A 12068-nucleotide genomic window follows, 5' to 3' on the forward strand; every position below is an offset into this window, starting at 1 on the left:
TCACTTCTTAAATCAACCATTTTTTCTTAGTATAAAGAACATTTTTTAAAAATCCAAAGAACCCTTTTCCAAAGAACCTGTGGAAAGATTCCAAGGTTCTTCATGGAACCACAGATGGTAATATAAGAACCTTTATTTTTAAGAGTGTGAGTGATCTCAAACTCAGAGGATCCAAGGTTTCTAAAGGTCTGAAAACCAAAAACAGTTGGCAGAGATCATCTACAAGAAAATGACAATCTAATCACATGGTTTTTAGACAATAAAGACCATTATATGGGTCATTGAAAGATTGGTCTCACTCAGAGGGCTTGGAATATAATGCAGAAGGCATATGGATCAATTTAATGGTGACAGTGTCTTGTGACTATTGAAAAGTTTAGGGTTGATAACATTTTTATGCTTTAAGTCAACATAAATTTGATCAAAAATATATATATTAAAAAAAGAGTAATGTATATTACAATGAAAAATAAACATTTCCTAATTTAATATATTTTAAAATGGATATAATACTATACTTTTCAGTATCATTACTCCAATCTTTAGTGTCACATGCTCCTTCAGAAATCATTTTTATATGCCGATTCAGCACTCAAAATGTCTTAATAAAAAATGTCTTAATAAAAACTTAATGGTTAATATTTTTGTAGAAACTTTGGGATTCTTTGATGAAGAAATGTTTTCAAAATAACGGCATTTATTTGACAATTTTTTGGTCAAATCCTTGCTCAAGTATTCATTTCTTTACTAACTTCAAACTTTTGAACAATAGTGTATATTGGTAAAAGTAGTAAAAGTGCCGCTTGGAAATACTGCAAACATTTTATTTGTTGTTCCAGGAAAGAAAGAAAGTCATTTAAAAAAACAGCATGAGGGGGAATTTTTTATTATTATAATATATTACTTTAAAGATTAAGCATACTGCAAATAATATTAATAATCACCTCACATGACCCCTAAATACGAAGAGGGAAAAAAATAATCGAAAAGGCCCAGGCCTGACTCAAGGTGTCTTTTTCCGTCTGTAGATTTCCAAAGTTAAACATTTGCTTCCTTCTGCGTAGAGACAGGTTGTCCTGGTCCTCACATCAGGCATTTATCAACATGTCAGTGTGGGTTACGAGGCCAGGAGCCAAGACTCCTCTGGCTCAGCCCCATACGGAAGAGTAATCTGGGGCCAGAGCGTTGAGCCTGCACCACAGCGCTCCACAAAGACACATCAGTGCAGGGGAAAAGGCAACAACAAAGAGCTCTCACTATGGCCTGGCATTACAAACGTCTCCACGGACAGTCTGTACCCTAAACTGGAGCAGTAACAGATATTTATTCACAAACTGAAAGGTCTTTACTCCTGCTTTTTGAAAAGAGGCTCAAAGCAGTACGCACATGTGCCTTAGCGGCACAATACACGCGTCTGACAGCCATGAGATGAGCAGAGGAGTCCATAAACAAATGCTAAATTAGCATAACCAGACATTTAATCTAGTTTTAATGCATGCTCACATACACTCAAAAGACTGCTGTTACATTGGACTGGTTGCTAAAACCACAAAAATCAACAAATAAACCAATTATTAGGGACATATATTAGACCTCTGTCTTTTGCAAAAATGAAAACAACCCTATACGAGTGAAACAAAGAATGACAAACCGCAAAAGAAAACACATAACCAGCCATCTGAAGTGTAATAACTACATAATTACATTCATAATATCACACTAGACATATAGACAGTAAAGGAAATTTGAGTGCACATCTGTAATAAGCAAGAGCGGAGAGAGAGACACCACCAGAACAATCCAAAAACAGTATTTTCTACTTTAACAATTACTTCCAAAAGACAAAAATCTCTTTACACCTTATGACCATCCCTGTTTGACTAAAGAGGGCTAAATGAGGATTGTTTCTTAAATCAGCTCACATGGTTTTGTTTGGGATCATGGTGAACATCCCCATAGGAAATGCGGTAAACACAAGAGCCAGAACAAACCTCTAAAGTAACATGAAGGCTGAGCCTATCCTCAAGGGGCTTCAGATGTCCCATAAGGTTACCTCTCGGGTCTTCAAATGTTACAATCCCACAAGAAGAATCTATTTTAGCATCCATCCATCTGCAGAATCTATGCATCCATCTAAAGAAGCAAGCCTGCCTATCTATCTATCTATCTATCTATCTATCTATCTATCTATCTATCTATCTATCTATCTATCTATCTATCTATCTATCTATCTATCTATCTATCTATCTATCTATCAAAAAATAGAAGAAAGTTGTAGAGAACATATGTCTAGAGTTGTAGAACTGTTGAGTAAAACTTTACATGGTTTCTCACTTTAACAGCATAGTTCAAAAGGAACACATTAAAAAAAAAGTATAGCTTATTCATTTTGTGCAAATAATCAAGAAGACAGTCAACTATTAAAAAAAATCGTGTGAGGGGGATTGGGGGTGGTTGCTATCACCAGCAGAGGGAGCATGGTTAATCAATAAGAAATATTGAAAAAACTGAAGAGTATAAATGCAACCCTTATGCTGTTTGAGGTTGGCATGGCACCTCTGACATTTCCAGGGCACTGACGTACAGATGCATCTGTCTTTGTCCATGTTATGCGCCAAAAAAAAAAAGTCCTTCTCAATCTGATTCTGAAACCAACCTAAACCAGGCTGTGTATATAGTGAACTGACTAGACAGACAGTATTTTTAAGCACTGACTCGGAATGCTCATACAGTAAAATGCCTCAAAAACCTGCACAAGAACCCAACAATTCTGTCTAGGTAGGTAGCGCACAGTTTCGAGACACAGCCTTATAGGGGTAGTTAATCCATAATGTAAATTCTGTCATCATTTACTCAGCAGAGCACCTCATGTCATTCCAAACCTGTATGACTAGAAAGATGTCAGTCGCTATGCACTTTCATTTCATCTTTTATTTCCAAGCAAGTAAATAGTGATGCTGTCAGTCATTTGGTCTAAAATCTCCACAGGAAAAAAAGAAAGTCAAAGAGGTTTATGCGAGTAAACGAGGCAGAATTCATTTTCGAGGTCACTAACAGGGTAGGTTCACCTAACCCTGAACAAAAACAGCTTTTTAGGCTGTTGGTGAATCGATTTCAACCCTCGTTGCGAACAAAAAGAAGGCTAAAAAGTAGACAAATAATGCACTATATTCCTATTATTCTTCCTAAAGCATTCCTGCACAAGTATAGTCACCGTAACACTGCAATGTATTCAGTCTAAATTACGCCAAACCATTACAACAGATAGCCTAGGCTACTGTGCATAATTAATACCACAACAAGTCACAAAATAATAAAATACCCTAAGAGTAAACTGCAAATCCAAGATAACTACTAATTTACAATAATGCTCTCTTATAGCCTACATACTGCCTGTTTGCTATATCCACTTTACCCTTTTTGTTTCGCACATTAACAACATAGATTAATTATGTATTTTGTATAGAATGAATACAGAATACAAAGCCATCTATTATAAAACCCTGATATTTTGTAGTGATAGCCTCTAAGAATAAACATTAAGTGAGAGACAGCATTGCACAATGAAACAGAGGGAGGTTTGCGGTTTCAAATACATCTTAGTCTTAATCCGCAATAATCCTGGACGAATTCAACAACTAACTGGTAGTAGCTATAAAGCTATGGTTTGATAAATAATTATAATTTAACCAAAGCATCCTCTATGAGGAACAGATTGGTAATAAACCTCAGGACCCGATGGTCTCTCTGCAGAGAGAGTGAATAATGTTAGTCAATTATGTGCAGGTCTGACATTAATTCACCCTCGTAAGGGCAGTAGATCTTACCTTCGTATACAGGGGCCATCGGTGCAAGGGTTTCTGTTATTCATGGCAAAAAATGAAGCGACAGCACTGTTCACAACTCAATAAAAATCTGCCATCTTGAGCCGCGGACAGAATCGCTGCTGTCTCCTGCATTACTAACCCAGTTCATCAGGGAGAGAAAAGGGATAAAAGAATGAAAAATCACATCCAGAATTTCAATTTGATAACCGGCCCCGGGTGCGTGATGAAAAAAGGATGTCAGCAACTTAACTCCACGGGTCTCGATGCTGTTTTGGCTCCAAAAAAGAGCCAAATTGCAGGTCTTGGCTTCAGCTGGTGATCATGTCTGTGGAGTGAGTGCCTGCAAAAGTTGCAATGAGAGAAACGAGCGAGTGAACGGAGCGACTTTGCGTTGTAATCGAACGACGAGAAAAGCGATCACATTGAATAGGCCCTCTAAATCAAACGACGATCTACTCGATCGTGTCAAACCCATAAACCCTACACTGCCCGTCTGAAAACAGCGAGTTCTGTCAAAATACCACTGATATGGCATGTATTCATTCTTTACTATGATGATACCATGGTATAGTGATGATATTAGACGTTAATAACACGCTACTTTGATATAACGTTAGTCACTGAATGAACGGTGACAGTATACTAGGCATCCAAATGATTTCAATTTTCAAAATTGTATACGTCAAAATACATTTTTAGCGTTTCTACCGCGAACAACAATAATAAACAAACAATAGATCATTAAAAAAACATTGATATATCACCAATAACATTACAAATAAAAATAAAAAACGGTAAGATTTAAATATTACAATTAAAATATAGATTGTAGGCCATCCGTTTTTTTCTTCTTCAGGAGGTTGGATTATTCTGCCTGCAATGAATTGCGTGAATGCCCAGTGACGTCACTGGATTTGCGCAGAATGAAGTCCAGAATGGGATTAGAGAGATGCATAATCTTGAGCCAGAATCGCAAACATTTATTACTTTCAAGATTTCTGGAACCAGATATCCCATTTAATACATAGTATGTGCATTTCATAAAATATTTAATATCATATACCATGATATAGCTAAGTTTAAGACAATAAAACTGTTAATATTGCAGTAGAACTTTAATGAGCATAAATCAATGATGACACCCATTAAATCCCTGTTTTAGATTTTGTTTTGTATAGATACAAATGTTTTATGACACACTGAATAAACTGGCATGTAACATGAAGAGTAACAAGCCAGCTCAGGCATCATAATAATAGGCTACCGGTACTACTACTAGGCTACTACTAATAATAGCTTATTGTTAAAGCTCAATAAGAATAAAAAAGGATTAAAGAGATTCATAGAGATGTGAGTTATCCGTCATAGACATAGTACAAAACAAAACAATGTTACAAAACAAGAGCCTATTTTAAAATGCAAAACAAACAAATGTGTCAAACATAGGCTAAACAACATTAATTAGCCTAGCTGTTTGAGTTAAAGTAAAAGAGCAGTTAAATATGGGGGTGATAAATGAACACAAATTTCTTGACAAATTATTATTAATATTATCTATTATTATTGTTATCTATTTAAAACAAACTGTAGGCACATTTCTATCTCACTAGTCATAGTTGCAAACTACAAGTACCATAAGCCCTTGCGTGGGAAATTGTAGGTCTTTTTTCACACGCATAAAAACTACAAGTTCCAGAACGCCTTCGTGTCATCGCAAGCGGTTGTTGGCAAACATAGGGTAAGCGCGTTGTTTGTATCATTTACTATTGCTATCAGCTATATTTTCATAACACCGTAGTTTAACATCCCAGATTCACTCGAGAAACCGCAAAAGATTATTAGCAGCGAGCATGATCGCTTCTGCTCAGTAGCCTCTTGTGTAACTTAGCCTAAACTGCTGTAACGTTACGGATTTCAAAACAATAGGGGAAAGGTGACATGACAAGTCAATTATGGAACGTATTCTTATTATGTGTGTGTATTGGAGCAACAAGAAACACCGTGTTGCCACTACATTTTAAACAGAAATTTGTAAAGTCAAGAAGAAGAAGAAGAAAAAAAGACCGAACAATATTTATTTTAATCATTTTTAATTGAATATTTATTCATTTATGTGACAGAAAGCATGCACATTAATGAGCTTCATATATGCTTGATGTATTCCTTATGATAATTATTTTTATATATCTGATTTATACTGTCTAATCAAGTAGCCTACGCATGTGATATTTGGCCCTTTTGCACATTGCTCGATGTCCTTAAATACTCGGACTGTTTAACAGTTATTGATCATATAAAGTCAGCAATGCTCGCAGCTGACTGTGTTATATAAAACACTTTGTGTAGATTACTAAAGTGTGTCAAGAACTTCAGCCTTAACTGTTAAAAGGTTGTAAACATTACCAAAAAAAAAAAATGTAAGCATTCTTTACCTTTGAGCTGGTGTGCTCAGCCTCTGAGGTAGACGGCTCTTGTGGAAGATTCTGTCTTTTTAGGCTACATGTCCTTGGAGATTTACTGTACCTCCACACTGACTTTGAAGAGCATCATCACAATGTTGATGACATATGTCCTATATATCTCAGGGCCTCTTGTTCATAATCAAAAGCCTGTCTCTTTGGGATTTAGAGAAATGCATGAGAAATCATAAAAGCTGCAATACACGTGACTAAATGTAAAGATTAGAACATCAAACATGCAAGATCTTACTGATAAGCAGTGCCAAATAAAGTGCTCATATAAGAAGGCTGAAGGAATTTAATTGTTTGTTTTTTGCACGCTGAAGTGAGTTAGCATTACCTAATAAAAACTAATTGTATTCTGTTTCTTACAGTATAAAAGTAAAATAAAATAAAAACTAACAAAAAAAAGTTTTTTTATGTCTTAGTTTTATTGATTTTTATAGTTTTTTATTTTATTTATTAACTTGACTTTTGCAACTTCTAAGCTTGTTAACCATTTACATTTTGTATTGATATTAACCATTGAAAATGCAGGTGAGGTGAAGGGGTCAGGTGTCACTCACAGGGCAGTGTTTCCATCCTCATTCTGTCTAAATAGAACTTTCTAGAGAACTTGTGAGTGGTGCTTGCTTGCAAATGCAGAACTCGCTAGTGGATGTTCTCGGTCTCGTGACTTTTTTCTGTTTTTTGTTATAGATATTACTTGGGTCACTGCTTAAGCCTATGGAATTTCTTTTCCTACTTTTTCAGTGAAAAAAGGGTAAGTTTGATGTCTTGATTTGTTTATTTGTTGCTTTTATTACACTGCAGTGAAAAAAATATTGCATAGTTCATTTAACTGTAGCAAAGTTAACTTGTAACACAAAAGTTGTTTTCATCTGTTTGTATTTATTATTATTATTTTTTTTAAATGTTTAACTATAGCTAGTAGCACAAAGAGGTTTAAAGGCACAATAAGCTTTTTGAATTAAAATATCCAAAAACTGCTAGAAGAGTGTTATATATTTTGTTGACGTCTAAATGTTTCCAAGAAGAGAAATAAGCAATTTTAACCAGGACACGGACTGTGTCCGTGCGTCACCTATCAATGACATCACCTGTAACCTTCGATTTCCGGTTTTATTTTGTAGACTCCATGGAAACACCAAAGTATATACCATACGCTATACACTGGTACACCATAATATATGTTTTTCATTAGACAAGTGAGAAACTGTTTGGATATATTATTTAACAGAAAATGAATTAGTGATTTATTCTTATTGTTTAAATCTTGTTTTCTTGATTTACTGCGAGTGCCATGTTTTACCATGACTAATATTGATCTTGCTTACTGCAGTGTGTCTCTCATTGCTGCTGACCGAACGCACAGAGAAGCATTATAAACATAACTTTCAACACATTTAAATACAGTATCTAATATGATGAAACAGCGCTGCATACTCATGACCAGAAAAAAGCGGAAATGCTTATCTGTGGCATAATAAAAGCTTAGCGAAATCCAGGCGTCATCAAGCTATGTCCTTGTTTTGAAGAAGCAACATCTAGTGGCAAAAAACATTCATATTGTGGCTTTAAATCCCTGTAATATTATTAGGATAAACTGCAGCTTCATGCAGTTAACGGTTTAATGATTCCCTTTTATTTAGTGTTTCTTTGTGTGTTATGTCTTTATTTGCCTTCATTGTTTTGGACTATGTGTGACAAATTACTGGGTGAAATTATATAAGACAGTCATTAAATGGCTTTTATTTATATTGTATATTAATTTGCTTATCTTTTTTTATGAAGATTGTTAGCTCGCTGTCATATTGTGATATTACAGTGTGTAGATAACAAATACTTTGAAGTCCAACTGCATTTAGTTTGGCAGCATCTCTGTGTGCAGAAAGCCAGCGGTGAGCGTTACAGGTCTCATCATGCAGCCACTAGCGGACATTCTGAAATGGTTTGGACTCGAGGCGAATGGACTCTCAGTGTCTGTGTGCCTTTTCTTGCTGTTCCTCGGCCTCCTTTACTGGTGAGTAAAACAATTTGATCATGAGGTTTCCACTTGCATCACAAACATTGTTCTCAGATTGCAATAGCAGATTTCTCATGCATGACCGATGTTTCTAACGGCATGGTGGGAAATTCATAGCACTGTGAGATCCAAACAGCTCGGGCTTGTTTTTCTCAGGAGCTGGATAATTCCAATCGCACGTGTCTCGGCACTTATCTTTTAAACATCTTCCTTTTTGAATGCAGACAACATCCAGGTTCAGTTCCCATTTTACAGTCATGCGAGGGTCAGGCTGAAGGAGATTCATAGTTTTTGTCTCAGGAACGGAAATATACAGATGTTAAAAACCTTGCCAACTCAAGTTTTCAATCCCAATTTGTCCTGGACAAATGTATAGGTCCATCGATCAGTAGAATCACATGAATATATGAAACAATCTATAAACATTTAGATGTATAGTACACTGTAAAAAGTGATCAGTTGACTTAACTTAAAAAAAGTGAGGAAACCCATTGCCTTCAAATGATTAAGTAATAAACTCTATGGGTAATTGAAAAAATTAAGTTGTGTGAACTTGACAATTCCTATTTAAAACTTGACTATTCTGTAGTTACATTGTGTACTAAGACCAACGGAAAATTAAAAGTTTCGATTTTTATACCGATATAGATAGGAACTATTTTCTGATTCCTGTGTAGTAATCATGGAACTTTGCGGTCGTACCATGGGTTCAGCACCTGAAAGTAGTCCTCAGATCGGTAACTTCCAATGCGACCGTTGCAGATAATGCAAAGTTGCAGCCGGCAAATTATGTAGTGGATTTACTGTGCGATTAGCCATGGTTCTGTGTGTTGTAAAGAGCTGTGATAGTGAGTCGAAGGTGTATTCTACCATCATGTTTCACAAAATACCAATGAAAATCAAGTAAAGAAAGAATCAGTGGTTGACTGCTCTGAACCATAGATATCAAAACGCCAGTAGATTCAAACAAGAAACTGCGTGTTCGCTCAAAGCATTTGGGACCACATGACTATTTGGAAAACATGGACAAACCACGGTACGGCGTCTAAAGGATATGGCCAGACAGGGCGAAGTGTATCTTCCCCCATGGCTGTAAGTATAACATTATTTTATTTTTTAGCTTGAACGACCAGATTGAAAAGCACGTCTGTTGTCTTTAGCTAACGTAACCTGTGAATGCAATCACTTAAGTGTGGGGGTTTGCACGGCCATTTGGTTTATGCGGTATATAACGTTAGTAGTTTTGTTGTAGAGTTCTGGTGAAGTAGTGTATAGTTTGATTACGTAAAATAGAATGTGGAATTGCTGGTATTGTTTATCTACACAGTTTCTATTGTACAAAATACTATGTTAGTGATGTTACGTTCTGTGCTGAGGCTTCGGAGTGTGTCTCCTGCATTGAAAATTATTTGGCGGCCGGCATAATTTTTTTTTTGTTCCGTCAAAGCCTTATTTGATCAGTTTTTTGTGATTTATGAGTGATGTAGATGACAGGGTGCATGTTAACTGAGTGACAGAGAAAAAGAGCAGAGCTCGTGGACTCTCTCTGTCTTCATAATAAGCAGCACCGTCTCAGCATATTTCATCAACTTATTATGTTAGTCAAGATCAAAAGGTCGGAAGACCGAATCCATGTCGGATAATTTTTTCCTTGAATTTCGACTCTTCTCTGACTCACCAGTTTGAATCTGCTCTCCTCGTCCCTTCTTCCCTAGTCTGTTCAGCCACACTTTCTCTTTTACATTTCAAAAGCTCATCTTCAAGAACTGTTATTCCGGTTCGGGATCTGCACCAAAGTAAATATCTTCTGAATCGTCTCTCACAAATGTCTCCATGGTTACAAGGCACGCTCTCTGTGCAAGCAGATTGTCATGCTGGTTATGTTGACGGAAGTTTGCCTCTTTTCAGGCTCTTTTCATATATATATACACACACAGTGCCTTGCGAAAGTATTCGTCCCCCTTGAACTTTGCGACCTTTTGCCACATTTCAGGCTTCAAACATAATGATATGAAACTGTAATTTTTTTGTGAAGAATCAACAACAAGTGGGACACAATCATGATGTGGAACGAAATTTATTGGATATTTCAAACTTTTGTAACAAATCAAAAACTGAAAAATTGGGCGTGCAAAATTATTCGGCCCCCTTAAGTTAATACTTTGTAGCGCCACCTTTTGCTGCGATTACAGCTGTAAGTCGCTTGAGGTATGTCTTTATCAGTTTTGCACATCGAGAGACTGAAATTTTTGCCCATTCCTCCTTGCAGAACAGCTCGAGCTCAGTGAGGTCGGATGGAGAGTGTTTGTGAACAGCAGTTTTCAGTTCTTTCCACAGATTCTCGATTGGATTCAGGTCTGGACTTTGACTTGGCCATTCTAACACCTGGATATGTTTATTTTTGAACCATTCCATTGTAGATTTTGCTTTATGTTTTGGATCATTGTCTTGTTGGAAGACAAATCTCCGTCCCAGTCTCAGGTCTTTTGCAGACTCCATCAGGTTTTCTTCCAGAATGGTCCTGTATTTGGCTCCATCCATCTTCCCATCAATTTTAACCATCTTCCCTGTCCCTGCTGAAGAAAAGCAGGCCCAAACCATGATGCTGCCGCCACCATGTTTGACAGTGGGGATGGTGTGTTCAGGGTGATGAGCTGTGTTGCTTTTACGCCAAACATAACATTTTGCATTGTTGCCAAAAAGTTCAATTTTGGTTTCATCTGACCAGAGCACCTTCTTCCACATGTTTGGATATATCCACTTTTTATGGATATCTTTAAGAAATGGCTTCCATAACACATAACACAAACACTTCCATAAAGGCCAGATTTGTGCAGTATACGACTATTTGCTGTCCTATGGACAGAGTCTCCCACCTCAGCTGTAGATCTCTGCAGTTCATCCAGAGTGATCATGGGCCTCTTGGCTGCATCTCTGATCAGTCTTCTCCTTGTATGAGCTGAAAGTTTAGAGGGATGGCCAGGTCTTGGTAGATTTGCAGTGGTCTGATACTCCTTCCATTTCAATATTATCCCTTGCACAGTGCTCCTTGGGATGTTTAAAGCTTGGGAAATCTTTTTGTATCCAAATCTGGCTTTAAACTTCTCCACAACAGTATCTCGGACTTGCCTGGTGTGTTCCCTGTTCTTCATGATGCTCTCTGCGCTTTAAACGGACCTCTGAGACTATCACAGTGCAGGTGCATTTATACAGAGACTTGATTACACACAAGTGGATTCTATTTATCATCATTAGTCATTTAGGTCAACATTGGATCATTCAGAGATCCTCACTGAACTTCTGGAGAGAGTTTGCTGCACTGAAAGTAAGGGGGCAGAATAATTTTGCACGCCCAATTTTTCAGTTTTTGATTTGTTAAAAAAGTTTGAAATATCCAATAAATGTCGTTCCACTTCATGATTGTGTCCCACTTGTTGTTGATTCTTCACAAAAAATTACAGTTTCATATCATTGTGGTTGAAGCCTGAAAGGTGGCAAAAGGTCGCAAAGTTCAAGTTCAAAGGCACTGTATATATATACTATGTATTATTATAACAAATTCTAGAAATTAATTAAAAATCATGACCACACGAGTGACTGCAAATCATTAAAATTATTTCTAAAAGTCTGACTGGAAAAGCCATATTGAAGTTATGGAATTGAATTTGTCATAAAGTATGATGACTTTCTTATTTGAACAAGCAACAAGAATACATTTCTTTAATGTGGTTATATGACACATAGATTCCTGGAGGT

At 36.6% G+C, this 12068-nt stretch overlaps 2 protein-coding genes across 5 annotated transcripts in view; one reads left to right on the forward strand and one right to left on the reverse strand.

The window, feature by feature from the left end:
- The window catches only part of hipk2 (homeodomain interacting protein kinase 2), a 119731-nt gene extending 115543 nt beyond the window's left edge, over positions 1 to 4188 (reverse strand). For both annotated transcript variants that reach the window (XM_067420208.1, XM_067420207.1), the window contains exon 1: positions 3828 to 4188. In XM_067420208.1, coding sequence (XP_067276309.1) covers positions 3828 to 3846 — 19 coding nt within the window. In that variant the 5' untranslated portion in view covers positions 3847 to 4188. The remainder of the gene's footprint in view (positions 1 to 3827) is intronic.
- Positions 4189 to 5505: 1317 nt separating this feature from the next.
- Positions 5506 to 12068, forward strand: part of tbxas1 (thromboxane A synthase 1 (platelet)) — a 106696-nt gene continuing 100133 nt past the window's right edge. Inside the window, exons 1-3 of one of the 3 annotated variants that reach the window (XM_067420219.1) lie at positions 5506 to 5565; positions 6986 to 7049; positions 8178 to 8309. In XM_067420219.1, coding sequence (XP_067276320.1) covers positions 8209 to 8309 — 101 coding nt within the window. In that variant the 5' untranslated portion in view covers positions 5506 to 5565; positions 6986 to 7049; positions 8178 to 8208. Of the gene's footprint in view, positions 5566 to 6885; positions 6905 to 6985; positions 7050 to 8162; positions 8310 to 12068 lie in introns of those variants that run through there. The other 2 variants (XM_067420221.1, XM_067420220.1) reach the window with 2 other exon arrangements.

Source organism: Pseudorasbora parva, chromosome 16, assembly GCF_024679245.1.
Source record: "Pseudorasbora parva isolate DD20220531a chromosome 16, ASM2467924v1, whole genome shotgun sequence".
NCBI lineage: Eukaryota > Metazoa > Chordata > Actinopteri > Cypriniformes > Gobionidae > Pseudorasbora > Pseudorasbora parva.